This window comes from Eurosta solidaginis, chromosome 4 (assembly GCF_040869045.1).
Source record: "Eurosta solidaginis isolate ZX-2024a chromosome 4, ASM4086904v1, whole genome shotgun sequence".
Classification (NCBI taxonomy): Eukaryota; Metazoa; Arthropoda; class Insecta; order Diptera; family Tephritidae; genus Eurosta; species Eurosta solidaginis.
In genome coordinates this window covers 202,938,470-202,954,653 of record NC_090322.1, presented here as the reverse complement: position 1 = coordinate 202,954,653, position 16,184 = coordinate 202,938,470, and the positions used below count along the sequence as shown (strand labels likewise).

The 16,184-nt window shown below is 35.9% G+C and overlaps 1 protein-coding gene and 1 pseudogene across 5 annotated transcripts in view; one reads left to right on the top strand and one right to left on the bottom strand.

Annotated features, from left to right (window-relative positions):
- Window positions 1-16,184, bottom strand: part of LOC137248935 (uncharacterized) — a 109,800-nt gene that overhangs the window by 69,567 nt on the left and 24,049 nt on the right. For all 5 annotated transcript variants that reach the window (XM_067779935.1, XM_067779933.1, XM_067779936.1 and 2 more), the window contains one exon: window positions 6,414-7,254. In XM_067779935.1, coding sequence (XP_067636036.1) covers window positions 6,414-7,143 — 730 coding nt within the window. In that variant the 5' untranslated portion in view covers window positions 7,144-7,254. The remainder of the gene's footprint in view (window positions 1-6,413; window positions 7,255-16,184) is intronic.
- Window positions 9,989-12,446, top strand: LOC137248934 (uncharacterized; annotated as a pseudogene).

The window sequence follows — 16,184 nt, the reverse complement described above, 5'->3', positions numbered from 1 at the left end:
TTTGACCTAGGACATAATTTATGCCAGGCATTAAAAATAAAAGTGTTGGCAAACACATTGTCGTTAATTGTTGATGAAATAACCGACTAACAAAAAAAAAAAAAATCTCTTGTTTTATAATAATATTAATAACGGCTAGATATTTCGATCGGTTATACAACACTATGTAAACTATATGAAAATAAAAATTGCTTCTCGCCTAGCGTAGCTAATAGCGAGCATCTGCCATGAGCCTAACACTTTCAAAATTTATGCAAATAATTCTATGCATTACTTCTCGTTTGGCACGTTGATATTTAAATCTTTCTCACCCAGCTCAATGAGTTCAAGGAATTCCAGGACTATTGTGGTGACAAGCCACGCAAGGTAGTTGAAAAGTAAGTATCTTCGCACAAGAAATATTTTACCCCGAAGACAAAAGGAAGCAAAGAGCAAAGGGATTTGATTTCGGAAGAAATGTTTTGTATAAAATTATTTCCGTAGGTGTTAACAGAACCCATGAGGCCTGGGATCAAAACTCACACTTACTGAATCTAGGTTCTGATATGAAGTTTAAACGATAAGGGAAAAAGTAAGCATCTATAAAAATAGCACTAACAAAATTGCCTAGTTTCATTTATGATTTATTGACTTTTCCACATACATAGTTCGGCAATACCAGAACGCAAATTTTTAACCGTTTCTTACTAAAACCTAACTGCACTATAAATTTTATTTCATTGCAATCAACAACAAAATGTTAGAACCAAGAGCTTTGTGACCAAAACTAGGTTCACATCGTTTGGTTGGTGAAAGACATAGACTTATCCTATGTCAAAATATAGTACCATTTTTGTTTGCATGCACATATATTTGCTTGTTCAGCTTAAATTAGAGGAAAATCTTTACTATATTTAGTAAAATTTTATATGGAAACATCTTAAAATTTTGTTTTTTATACTAATAAAATAAAACAAAAATTTGGTCCTTTTTTTCGGTGACTGTTGGTTCCAAATAAAACCATGGTGCGGCAACCGTGTTCGCGTTACCGAAAATGTCTCACTTGTAGATACGAGGTTAACGAATAAACGGGACGATGTGTATATGCATATTATGCATGATAAGTTTGTAGGTATATTGTAATTTATTCTGTGAAAGAACATAATGTAAACAAATATGTATAGCAGAGGCAACACTTTTTTACTATTATCTTTACTTTTTGCGTTTACAATTCTTTATTTTTCAGTTTTGCCTTTTTCTAAACAACAGCTGTTGTGTGGTTACGGGTAGAATACCAAAAGAGTGTAAAAGTTGCCACATGATTTCGTTACTGCGGTAAAGAATGTTGTTACCACACTAGAATCGGGGCGTCAGAGGATTATTATGTTCCACTTAACTCAACGCAACGAGACACTTTTGTGCCGAACATCGTAAAACAAAAGTTTAAGTTTGGCTTTATATAGTGGATTATGTGTTTTCGACACAAAGTGTAAGCATGTAAAAACTGCCCCTTAAATAACTTTTATTATTCAATTAATGACAACTAATCGATTGCAAGAAAAAAGTCTATGGTCAGCCCATTTTTGGCCAGATAGGGAGAGAATGGAGAGGGGTATGTTCCCTTTTCCCATTTGTTTAATTTGGAATATACAGTTTCATGCAATTTTTGTTCCAACATCTCACTATAACAAAGCTCGGATAGCAAATACCTCGATTCAAAAATTAGACACCGGATTAGATTATATACATATGTTATATTCGTAACGAATGCAAAAAAGACGTGACTAACTAGGACTCGTGAAATTAGTCGTGTAAACAGACATGTGTACGTCCAGAAAACTAGTGTTTTTTTAAATTCACTAAAGCTCAGGGGTTGAAGTTAAACTACGAGAGAGTTAACATTTCCAAAGAGATATGATTTCGCCTTTTGAGAAGGGTTTCTTGGGCTTCTTATCGGTAACAACCGATGGTGAATTATTATCGACTTGTTATGGTAGAAACATTAGCTTTTCAACGGTTTCTTGTGGTCTAGTTGTCAAGAGATTAAAGATGTATAACCGAATTTATATTGAAGTTTAATCGGAGCCTTTTTCATAACAAAGCGATGAGTCATCAATAACAATTAAATACTACGACAATCGCAAATAGGTAACATTCCGATAAGAAATCTATGACTTTTTGATAGCAAATCGTTTGATTTTTAATATAAATAGATAGTTTGTCTATAATTTTTTGATAACAAATCTATAACTTTCTGATAAAAAATCAACAATTTTTTGATAACAAATCGATAAATTTTTATAACATATAGATATTTTTTAGATTAATAATCGGTAACTTTTCGATAATAAATCGATAAATTTTCGATAATAAATCTATAACTATTTAATAATTTTCGATAACACATGAATTACGAATCTGTAACACTCCGATGGCAAATTGGTAATGTTTGACAGAAAATCGATAATTTTTTGATACAATATCCACGAGTTTTCGATATATAATCAACACAATTACGATAACAAACTATAAAAACCTAGCTAAAAAATCTATCACTCATCGACAGCCTTTGTTATCGATAGTAACCCTATAACACTACGATAGCAAACCCATAGCTCGCCTATGACCCGTCTATGACACACTTTTTATGTATAACAAACTGCGCACTCATCAATAAGACATGGATAAGACGTCCATGTTAACACATCAAAAAAGGATAACATACATAAGTATTAGATAATAAAAAAAGTATACTTATAACACCAGCAGGGCTTGGTCTTGCCAGTTATTTGAATAAATGCATTTGCACGTCCATGTTAAGGACTAAATATAATTTAGATGGTTCTTAAGTCCCTGCAATTAATATTTTTCTAAGTAATAACCTGGCGGCCACCGTGGTGTGATGGTAGCGTGCTCCGCCTACAACACCGTATGCCCTAGGTTCACACCCCGGGCAAAGCAACATAAAAATTTTAGGAATAAGGTTTTTCAATTAGAAGAAAATTTTTCTAAGCGGGGTCGCCCCTCGGCAGTGTTTGGCAAGCGCTCCGGGTGTATTTCTGCCATGAAAAGCTCTCAGTAAAAACTCATCTGCCTTGCAGATGGCGTTCGGAGTCGACATAAAACATGTAGGTCCCGTCCGGCCAATTTGTAGAGAACAAATTAGAGGGGCACGACGCAATTTGGAAGAGAAGCTCGGCCTTAGATCTCTTCGGAGGTTATCGCGCCTTAAATATATTTTTTGTTTTTTAAGTAATAACCCTGCAAAAGTCGTTGGATGATGTGGTCCACCTGCGTCATACTGGGGTACTCCATGGATTACTCTGATGTTATGCTGAGCTGGAGTTTATGGTCCAGTCCTAGGACATCGCAATGTTAATTGTGTCATACTGGAAACTCCATGGGTTGCTCTTATGTAATGATGAGCTGGAGTATAGGGTCCGGTCCTAGGACATCGCAATGTTTATTGGACCATATTTTTTGCATGAATTGTAGTTAATTATAGAGCACTCGCTTGGTCCATACATGCAGGCATGGAGTACTCGCGATTTTTGCAGGGAACTGCAAATTAGCGTAGTCGCCTATCTTTATCAGTAAATATAGTTAACGAGAACCTTCTTGTTGGCCATTTTCAAACAGATGAACGCTCAACTGAATTACAATTTCTATGAAATTGTCTGCTACAAGGTAAAGCTACTAGGTTAATTTCAGGATAATTTTAATCGCAGGAACTCTTCAAACTATCGCATACTTAGCTGCATGCACATATTTGTGAATGTGTCAGAATTTTAAACTGAAGGTATTTAGAAATACGGTCAACACACCTTTTTAATTTCCATACATACCCAGCAGTCAAAAGCCGAAGTAGTCAGCGAACCTTATAATTTATGACTAGAATAGGAAGGATAATCCCACTACCAAAGCTTGGATAGCCTACCGATATTATTCCTTTAGCCGTTCTCCTTCCTTCATTTAAACGCAAGTCTTGGATAAGCCCGCCATCGGTACGGCTTCCGTAAAATACATATCATTACCACCGCCCTAAATGCCATTAATACCCAAAAAAATTGCTGATTGAACCACCAAAAATCCCATAAAAAGTGCTCGCAGCACATTATCTCATAAAAGCTTTTGGCACTTGACCGAATAAAAGCTTTTGGCACAATCAACCACTTCACACTACTCCAAGACATAAATGGATAATCCCTGTTTGAAAAGATTAACAGCAAATTATCTGAGTGATCGGCAAGCGCCTGCTAAATTTAAGAGCGAAACCTCAAAACTTCGGATAACTAAAAAGGGAGTAGCGCAGGGTGGTGTCCTATCCCAGGTTCTATTTAATTTGTACATATTAAAGCTCCCTTCCGTGCAGATAGATTTTGATGAATTATCTTAAAACGGGGCAACCCAGCAAACAACTGCTATATTTAGGCCCGCCACCCAAAGGGATAAGGCAACATCTCCGTAAGAACTACGATGAGATACGGCACCTATCATCCGGTTAAACTAAATAAACATATGCAGGCACCAAGCTTAATTCACACACAGTCGGTTAACAACTTCGCAAGGTTGCGCCCGGTGAACGCTGTTATCAATATACATTGTGCAACCCTTGCAGAAGATGAACGCAGACTGCCCAGAGAAATACGAGTCAATCTGACCAAACTTCGTTTTGGAAGCAGAACGGTTTCCAATGGCTTCGCTACCAGCTAAAGAAAAGACATCGGTAGGTTCCAGCTACCATAATTAGCTAGGTTCCCAGGCTTTAGTAATGACATTATCTTTGCCATTCTTCGTTTTTCTGGAATGACAAAGGTAAAAACGACAAGTAGAAAACATGCGTTAGGTAGCTGTTGCCTTTACGCCCAAGGTGTTTAAGTCTCGGACTTGTTGATTTAGAAAGCTTGACCAATTTTATGGCTTCTTTAATCTGCAGAAGTAAATTTTATCGATAATAAACCGACAACATGTCCATAATTCACAAATTATGCACCGATAATAGTTCTTATCAATAACAAGCCGATAACATGTCAATATCAAACCAATAGCATGCCAATAACAATCCGATGATATTAACAGCCCGATAAATTTTCGTGTTAGTTTTTATATTTTCCCCATTGGTCCAGAAATTTCCCGAAATATCCGCTAAAATAATCGCGGATTTATTACGAAATGATACCAAGATTATCACATAACTATCTTAAAATATCGATATCGCGACATAGTCTGGAAATATATAGTTCCGAAGTAATCGTTCAAATAATCCCTGATTGTTTCCTTGAAAAATCTTTAAAAAATTCAAAATAATCCTGAAGTGATTTCAAATTAGTCTCGTAACGATCCCAACATAACTCAATAAAAGTCGTGAAATGGTTCCAAAAATATTTCCGAACAGTTCAGCAATGATGTAAAAGTGGCCCTGAAAAAATCCTTGTATGCCCCCTAAACATGGTATCGAGACTTAATATGATTTTTTTGGTTTAAGTTTTGAGTGATAACAGTAATTTACAGACCAAAGTAATAACATAAGGTTAAGTTTACATTGTGTTAATGAGACGACAAATTTGCCATACCCGTGAGCTTTTCAGTCGCAAAACAACAGTTTTAAAAAAGTATTAGGCAATGAATAACTCTAAACGATTTCAGTAATAGTGAAAAAAAATTTGGAGGAGGAAAAGATCAAGCAAGTTTTGTGCTCGTGCCTCGAGATTGCCAGGCTAAGACTCCAGCTATTAGGAGGGCTACAGCTGTAAGATCTGGAAGCAACAAGTGGTATAGGTCATAGAAAGCTTCTAGAATTTGCCAAGAGGACGGAGTTAACTCATAACATAAGTCCGGGTTGATAGGGTTTTTCCGTTTTGTCGTTTAACAAACTGCTGGTAACACTACGGACTCATTCAGTCTATGTGAGGTCCTCACGGACCAGCCCATTCAACACAGCCTAATCTTTGAAAATTCAAATTAACGACTTCGAAAGACCGAAAAGATTTTAAAATAGGCATAACTCACTGAGAAAGCCTTTTTTGTTTTTGGATACCGGTTGTTATTTGTGATAAACCGAATTGCTTTTTCTGGCTAACCGTTAAATGCAATCTCCGAATGCACAACATTTTGACGTGCGATAGAAAAAATTCTGAGTAAGATGTTGAGGTGTTCTTATCTTCACACACATACGTAGGTTTGGAAATAAGATGTGGAAAACACTTCAAGTTCTGTTGGTGATTTCCAATAGGAGTCCTGAATATCAGAATTTTGAAGTGTGTCCTTATGAATCTAGCACGATGAACAGACCACGACAAATTAGCCATTTGCCTATTTCACTCAAACTAATATCATATAAGCAAGGCAGCCAGGTTGATAATAACTGAAAGCGTGGGTTGTAAAATTGTTCTCTACTGTTTATATATATTTTACAAGTAACTAGATCAACTTACCTATGTCGTTGATTTGCGTGCCATCTACATTCTTTTGTTGTTGGAGTTGCTGCTGATGCTGATGCTGCAATTTTCCTGACATACGACAATCACTAGCCAATTCCAACAAGTTATTCACGGAGAAACGTTTCACATTCTCTGAATGTTTGCTATCGACAACGTCCAAGGGATAGTTGCTAACATCAATTCGCTTAAGTTCGTTGGGTGAGCAGGGAGCGGTGCAACATTCTGGTTTTGTAGATGGTCCTGAAACGCTTACGCCACCGTTAAATCCACTCGTTTGATGTGGGTTATGATGGGGTTGTTGTTGGTGGTGTGGCAGATGTTGTTTTTGAAGTTGATGGATGTGATGTGATTGCTGTTGTTGTTGTTGTTGTTGCTGATGATAGGTGCTTTCGATAGTCAAATGTGAGCTCATATTACTAAGGTGGTTATCGCCATTGTTGTTATCGTTGTTCGTGGCTACGGCAAATCCATTATGTTGCGTCAAACTGTGCAGATGATCTAATGATGATGATGATGCTGAGAATGCCGCTGCAATACCACTACTGCCACCACTGATGCTGCTTTCACCACTACTGCCACCGCTGCTGCCGTCCGCGTTGCTATCTCTGCGGTTGTCAGCAACATTTTGCAATGTCAGAGTTGACGCGTTTGCCGTTTGTGGATAGGAAAAATTTTCGGTGTTAGCAATTGAGCTACTCAACTGCGGCTCATGATAATTGAGCATCCTAATTTAAGAGTGCGCACAAACAAACAAATTTGCTTGAAATAACGCCAAAGAGAGGTAGAAGTTAAGAAAAGGGGTTGGCGTTGGAGAAGAGATTAGCTTTAGTGGCAACTGTACAAAAGAAAATCATTAAATTAATGTAAATCAGTGTCAAAAACCGCTGACTATCTCTGTGTTTTATCCAACACACACACACACACACACACACACACACACACACACACACACACACCTTAGGACATCTAAACACTGGTGGCAAAAGTAATTGAACTGTGGGAGTTGCAACAAGTACCCGACATACACGGAAGTTAGATACCAGTTAGATTTCAACCCTCCATTTCGAGTATATAATGTTGGAGTATGACTCGAGTAACACCGCAGAAAAATAGGAACAAAATTAGACCTAATTATTGAATCCAAAAAAATTATTTTTCTTAAGTCGTGTTCTAATGGGATTTTATTGTGATTTAAGCTTGCGCAATTTCCTTAATTATTCACTACTCGATTGCTAAATAGGGTCCCTTCCCAACAACTTCCTTGAGTCGAGACTACACTTGCCTACAAAAAATTCTCTTACTTTTAAGACTTTGTTGGCTGGGTAAGAGCGGGACTGTGCCGAAGACCGTATGCCTTTGATGACTGTAGTTTAGTTATATTGAAATTCAATTTTTAAGTAGTAGGTTTATCACACAGCGGTTTACAGCCAAATAAGAAGAATTGTAGCCGGAATCTTGCTATACGATCCGTGATCGAAATCAACATTTTAGACCACAATAACTCTGAAATGGCGAATCGAATTAAATGCACAAGTCCCTTGTCATACTGCTTAAATATATAACTTATCAGCATCTTAAGAACAGTTTGACGGATTCATATTTATCCATTGCGAGAAATTATTTTTTGATACATGTGAGGTCATTCCTATTTTATGGGGAGCTGCTGTGATTTTCAAAAATAAGACGCCCTTCTGAGGGTTAACCCGTATAGTCGCAAAGTACAAACAATATGCATGGAATAAATTATATATGTATACACATACTAGAATACCCGCAAAACTTTTTCTGCCCGAAAATTGGTTTGCCCGCATTTCACTAGTGAGCAACGCTTCCTTCCCTCAGCACTCTATCCTGTTATCTTCTACGTTGTCTTGAATTTTCTTCGCAGCTCTACTCCGCAGCTCTACTCCAACCACTGCTCCCACACCCACTGTTACTGCAACTGACACTCCAGATCCCACTTCCATTCATAGTCCCAATCCCACTGTCTCTCTCACTCCTACCTCCTCATATATGGAATCTTATTGTAAAAAATGGGGTAAACCCATAAGGGCCTATTTCAATATCTTTATTCTTTTGGAAAATACGAAATTATATGAAACTAACTCAGGTACAACTTTTAAAATTGCATTCATCTTTACATATAAGATACAGAGAGATAATTGAGACGTTCTGTAGCACGATAGTACTCCTCTCTGTGATGTATCCACTGTCCCAGTAAACAAAGCATTTGTCATAGTGTAGCTTCTACAATACATATGTATAATCTTGCTTCTCCCTCCTCTCCATGTTTGATCCCTGTATCCGCTTCGTGTCTTGCGCCTATCACTTTCTCGAATTTTCTCACTTCTCTACTTCTGCTTTATTCCTCTCTCACTGTTTTTCCTCATCTCTTTTTTCTTAAGTCCCTCTCAAACTTTTTCTTCAACACACACTTTTTTATATTCATCTCCTATTCCCACTTTCTGTCTTCTCTCTTGCCACCACTATATTTTTCTTCTTGGTTCATCCGATCTTGAGTTATAAAGTTACCAACAGATTAACTTATTCAAAAGGCTGCGCTGATAATAAGTTTCAAACAAATCACTGTCCTGGTCAACTTTCCGTAAATAAAGGGTCCAAGTGTTAAGCTAGTTTAACCCCTGCACCAAATTTCAAGCAAACCGCACCATATATAAATTTTTGTTTAGGAAAGGTCAGTCCCTGTCCTACATCCCGGAAAGGAAAGTTTATGAAATAACAAGCTAATCTAGGAAGTAGTCCAACTCCTAATTTCAAGCAAATCGCACCATACTTTATTTTTTTAGAACAGATCTGCCTCCGGCTCACTTCCCGGAAAGATAAGAAGGAAACGGACCAAATTCTAAATCTAAAACATCCCCAAATTCCCTTGAACACACACCCAAAATTTTATCAAAATCTGTCCAGTCGATAAGGATACGAATCATGTATATTAATATGACCATATTACCTCAGGTGAAGATTAGCTATTAAAATGAGGAGTACACAACCGAAATGATGTTAGAAATTTTTAATGCCAACAATTTCTGTGTTTATAATTTACTCATTGATTAAAAAATCCTTATTGAAATTCAAATTTAAAGATAAAAAAAAATTTTTAATTTGTTGTCTACTTGAAAAGTCTTTCCCAAACCAAAACTCAATCTTCACTGATTTTGCATTTTACACTTTACTGCCCTTTTGCAATAGATGGGACTTAGAGCCCCATCATATCTGTTTCGACGAATGATTAATGAGGCAGGAAAATGTGTACATATACTAAACTTAAGAACTTGATGTGCTTTAAATGAAATTGCGATTTTAGCGGCAAAAAGTCAATTTTTCAAATTTAAATTTTTGCAATTATTTTGATGGTGTTCAATACCCAACATATTGATAAGAAAAAATTAAAAAAAAAAAAAATTACTGTTGGCAACCCTGTTTATGTACAAACAGCTGGTAATATTTGCAAGTTTTTTAGTACGTGTTAATACAAGTGAAGCAGCAAAATTTTTGTAAAATTAAAAACTGTTTTTTAATAATATATTCTTGTAAAAAACTTTGTAAATATGAGTTCTATTACTCGAGGTGAGTAATTTTACTATATACAAATATAGTTTGTTAAATGTTTTTATTTCGTACTTATTTTGGTGGTTTTTTGTATGTATTTTTTTGTAAAATTCTGAAGAGTTTTATCGTTTTTCGTGGAGTAAAACTAAAAATGTTTTGAAGTGTCATTGGAACTATTTGCATGTACACACACATGCAAACTCAAGTTTTATGTCATGGTAAAAGTGTATGCATTTGACTGCTAATGAACGAATTTTTAATACTTTTGTAGAAACACTCAGGTTCAAAAATTCTGAAATATTTGAGTTTTGGTTGAGAAACAACAGGAATGTTTCGAATTACATAAAAGGAAAGGTTTCATACGAAATTTACAGTGAATTAAGTAAATTGATATGTACTAAAGCTCAGAACTTATCTAATTTTATTAAACTTAAATGGAATAAACAAACCAGAAATGAGAATGTATTTAGAAAATATAATAAGAAATGGTTGAGACGATAAGTAATACCGAAAAAGATTAATACTATTGGGCGACCAAAACTGACGTATGATGATAGCTGCGAAAGAAATAAAAGGAAATTTGCTTCCGAATTAGCTTCCCAGCAAGGAGACAATGCGCAATTATTAGTTCATGCTGCCTCTATATCTGCCAAAAAATCCCGCGCAACGGACTTGAAATTTGTCCTACAACAAGTTTCTATATCTCCAAATCGGCCATCCAAAATTCGAGAAGTTCTTAATACTAGCCATAGAGAAGTTACGCCAGTATCACCTGATGAAGCTCTAATGTTTGTGTTAGAAAACGGATTAACTAAAAAGGTGTACTCAAATATGCGGCAATTAAACATAAAACACAATTGTATTATTTATCCGATTTATGATAAAGTTTATAAAAGCAAATTGAAATGTATACCGGATGAAATCAAAGCGAATGAAAGCTCTGTCGAAGTGTCGTTGTCTAGCACACACAGCTAAAAGAATTCTTGAATATCAAGATGAAGTATTGTGTACAATGGATGTTGAAGAATCGATCTTAATTTCGAGCTACGGGTTTGATGGTTCTACCGGTCACAGCTTGTTTAAACAAAAATTTGTGGAAAATACTTCGGAAAGTTTCGATCATTCCCTTTTTGTGACATCAGTCATTCCAATAAAAATAATTTCATCAGCAGGGTATAACATTTGGGTAAACCGTACAGCTCAGTCAGTACGCTTTTGTAGACCTTTAAAAGTGGAGTTTGTTAAAGAAACAAAAGAGCATATTTTAACTGAAAACCACAACAAAAAGAAACAGATTGAGGAGTTGAAACCACTACAATACACACTAAGTAATGGGGAAAAAATTAAAGTAAAATATAATTTATATATGACATTAATAGATGGGAAAGTCTTAAATGTGTTGACAGAAACTAAAAGTGTACAGCAATGTCCCATCTGTCATGCCGGTCCAAAGGAATTTCGAACTATAAGAAACTTTGATTCTCCTAATTTTGAACTGAAGACCGACGCTTTGAAATGTGGATTAAGCCCTTTGAATGCGTGGATTCGTAGTTTCGAGTTTGTTTTAAAACTTTCAAACAAACTAGATTTGAAAAAATGGCAAGTTCGTGGAGCAGAAGAGAAGAGAATCCTGGCAGAAAAGAAACAAAAAATTCAAAAAGAGTTTTTGCTTCAAATGGGGCTTCATGTCGATAAGCCGAAAGCAAATGGCAGCGGCAACACCAACGGTGGCAACACACCTAGAAGAGCATTTTCTCACACGGACCTTTTAGCATCTATTACTGGTATAAATATTGATTTTTTGAAACATTTACACATAATCTTAATTGCTCTCTCCTCTGAATTTGAAATTGATGCTCAAAGGTTTCGTGATCATTGCATTAAAACCAGTGAAATATTTTTCCAAAACTACGAATGGTACTCTATGCCTGCCACAATACACAAAATATTAGTGCATTCGTCACAAATAATTGAGGCTTCAGTAGTGTCCGTAGGTGTCCTGGCAGAAAATGCATCTGTGGCGCGAAACAAATATTATAAAAAAGATCGAACTGGTCACGCTCGAAAGGATTCAAGAATGCACAACATACTTGACATGTATTATAGAGCTATGGATAGCTCTGACCCATATATTTCAAGTTTATGTTTGCAAGAACGTACAAATAGTTCAAAAAAACTTACTTTTCCTCGAGAAGTCATTGATCTTTTTAAAATGCCTGTATTGCCACCAGAACTTTTATTACCTTCAACATCTCAAGAAGCCTCCAGCTGCAATTATAGTTATGATTATAATGTAAGCTTAGAGTTGATAAATAATTATTCATTAGAATTAGAAGCGGCTGAAAACGAAGAAACAGACCATGAATAATTAAGCCCTATATCTTTCGAGAATATGTATGTTATTTTTGTTATTTTCAGATTAATCCATAAGTATTTACAACTTCTTTAAAATTATAAATTTATGAATTAAAAAATAAATTAATTTCTTGGTAGCATTCAATATTTTTTTAATAGTGGGCGCGGGCCGCCCATTTTTTCTAAAGTTTTTTTTGTCAGTAGAAGTCCGTTTTCAAAATTTGATGAAGCGAGCTTTTTGGTAAGTATTTTTGGCGACAATTTGGGTTTTGGATATAGGAAAAAGAGGGCGTGGACCGTTCAATTTTTTCTCAAGTTGCTTTTTTGTCCGTGTAACCATTTTGGTGAAGCTAGCTTGCCAGGAAGTACGTTTTGCCACTACTTTGAAAAAAGGGGGCGTGGTCCGCCCATTTTTTTCTCAAATCGATTTCTTTATCATTAGATGTCTACACACCAAATTTGGTGAAGCTAGCTTGTCGGGAAGTATTTTTTGCCGCTAAAATCGCAATTTCGGCCATAGTGCAACGGCGAGCTTACCCAATTGCCGAATGAAAAATTATCCTTAAATTTTAAGAAAACAGACCTCTTAAATTATTTTTCACACTTTACTAGAAATTTTATTCGCAACCAACTCTTTAAAATGTCTAAGAACTGTGTAGGGAAGCAAATTTATGCTCAGTAATTTGACATGAAATCCCAACCGTCGAGTGGATAAAAAATAGTGGTGCGTTCAGAAAATTGTCATTCACCGACTGATCAACACTTGGATTCGCTGTAAGCGCCCATTGTTAATTTTCAAAATACAACAAAATAAGAAAAAATTTCGTAATGTCAAAAAAATCGAGATATCTTATTAGAAAAAGAAACTTTCTTTAGATAGCAAGTTATAAACTGGCATATTTAAAACAGTGCTCAAAGGCCAGTGCCTGTAGAATACGTATCAATACAAGTTCCGCTGGGACGCATAGATATTTAGACAAATTTTACGGGACAAAAGGAATCTCACAAGTAATGTTTAAGTAACTGAAACCTCACAATAACTTCGGGATAACGTGACAAATGAAAAAATATGTTAGGTGGACTTTTGGTCGAGATAGGAGAATCTATAAATTTTAATTGAACAAAAAATCCGCTGCGAACGCGTGGACCAAGATGACTAGAATAACCGCACAACTTTGTTGGGAGTACATACCATGCAAGGAATATATGTAATACTCCTATATTGCTAACAGAAAATGCTCGCAATGTGTTTTGAATTCGAAATCAAAACAAGACAGCCTATAAAATTTTTGTGATTGTAGCAGCATAAGTGTGACAAGAAAAAATTTTAATTTAGGTTCATTCGATTATTGAATATCAATAAACAAAAACGTTTAAACAGCAATATATCGGCGCTCTGATGTTTGGGAATGTAACTAGCATTTTGTAGCAATATAGGAGTATTACATATATGATGCAAGGAAATAAAGGAAAAATTCGCCGAAATAATTAACACCAGGTGGCGCATAGTAAAATGAGAAAAATCCTACGAGAGGATTAAAGGGATTTACCCTTGCACTACACTCTTGAAACTTCACACACAGTTAAGAACTCGACGGGAATGCAAAGAACGGGGAAAAACTTTTGCAAAAAAGTTCATACGGAGAGTGGAAACCATAGAACGCTACGGTGTCATATATGTATAGGATTTTTGAAATATTTAATGTACTTTTATACTCAGTTGAGCAGAGCTCACAGAGTATATTAAGTTTGATTGGATAATGGTTGGTTGTACAGGTATAAACGAATCGAGATAGATATAGACTTCCATATATCAAAATCATCAGGATCGAAAAAAAATTTGATTGAGCCATGTCCGTCCGTCCGTTAACACGATAACTTGAGTAAATTTTGAGGTATCTTGATGGAATTTGGTATGTAGGTTCATGAGCACTCATCTCAGATCGCTATTTAAAATGAACGATATCGGACTATAACCACGCCCACTTGTTCGATATCGAAAATTTCGAAAAACCGAAAAAGTGCGATAATTCATTACCAAAGACAGATAAAGCGATGAAACTTGGTACGTGGGTTGAACTTATGACGCAGAATAGAAAATTGGTAAAATTTTGGACAATGGGCGTGGCACCGCCCACTTTTAAAAGAAGGTAATTTATTGGCAGGAACGTTACTCCTATAACTATATGTACGCTTAATAAAAATTAACAAAATCGGAGAAGGACCACGCCCACTTTAAAAAAAAAAATTTTAAAGTAAAATTTTAACAAAAAATTTATTATCTTTACAGTATATAAGTAAATTATGTCAACATTCAACTCCAGTAATGATGATATGGTGCAGCAAAATACAAAAATAAAAGAAAATTACAAAATGGGCGTGGCTCCGCCCTTTTCGATTTAATTTGTCTAGGATACTTTTAATGCCATAAGTCGTACACAAATTTACCAATCCTTTTGAAATTTTATAGGGGCATAGATTTTATGACGCTAACTATTTTTTGTGAAAATGGGCGAAATCTGTCGAAGCCACGCCCAGCTTTTATACACAGTCGTCCATCTGTCCTTCCGCATGGCCCTTACACGATAACTTGAGCAAAAATCGACATATCTTTACTGAACTTAGTTCACGTACTTACCTGAACTCACTTTATCTTGGTGTAAAAAAATAACGAAATCCGACTATGACCACGCCCACTTTTTCGATATCGAAAATTACGAAAAATGAAAAATATGCCATAATTCTATACCAAATACGAAAAAAGGAATGAAACATGGTAATTTGATTGGTTTATTGACGCGAAATATAACTTAAGAAAAAACTTTGTAAAATGGTTGTGACACCTACCATATTAAGTAGAAGAAAATGAAAAAGTTCTGCAGTGCGAAATAAAAAACCCTTGAAATCTTGGCAGGTATTACATATATAAATAAATTAGCGGTATCCAACAGATGATGTTCTGGTTCATCCTGGTCCACCTTTATGGCGATATCTCGACAAGGCGCCCACCTACAGAAATAAGCCCCACGCCCTTTTAAAATACTCATTAGCACCTTTCATTTGATACCCATATCGTACAAACAAATTCTAGGGTCACCCCTGGTCCACCTTTATGGCGATATCTCGAAACGGAGTCCACCTATGGAACTAAGGATCACTCCCCTTAAAATACTCATTAACACCTTTCTTTTGATACCCATATTGTACAAACGTATTCTAGAGTCACCCCTGGTCCACCTTTATGGCGATATCTCGACACGGAGTCCACCTATGGAACTAAGGATCACTCCCTTTAAAATACTCATTAACACCTTTAATTTGATACCCATATTGTACAAACGTATTATAGAGTCACCCCTGGTCCACCTTTAGGGCGATATCTCTGAAAAGGAGCCCACCTATACAACTACCACCACTCCCTTTTAAAACCCTCATTAAAACCTCTAATTTGATACCAATATCGTACAAGCACATTCTAGAGTCACCCACCACTACCACCACTCCCTTTTAAAACCCTCATTAAAACCTATAATTTGATACCAATATCGTACAAACACATTCTAGAGTCACCCCTGGTCCACCTTTATGGCGATATCCCTAAATGGCGTCCACCTATAGAACTATGGCCTACTCCCTCATAAAATACTCTTTAGTGCCTTTCATTTGATAGACATGTCATACAGACAAATTCCAGGGTTTCCCTCGGTTCATTTTCCTACATGGTTATTTTCCATCATGTTGTCACCATAGTTCTCAACTGAGTATGTAATGTTCGGTTACACCCGAACTTAACCTTCTTTACTTGTTATTATTAAATTCTGACCACCAATGTATGTACTA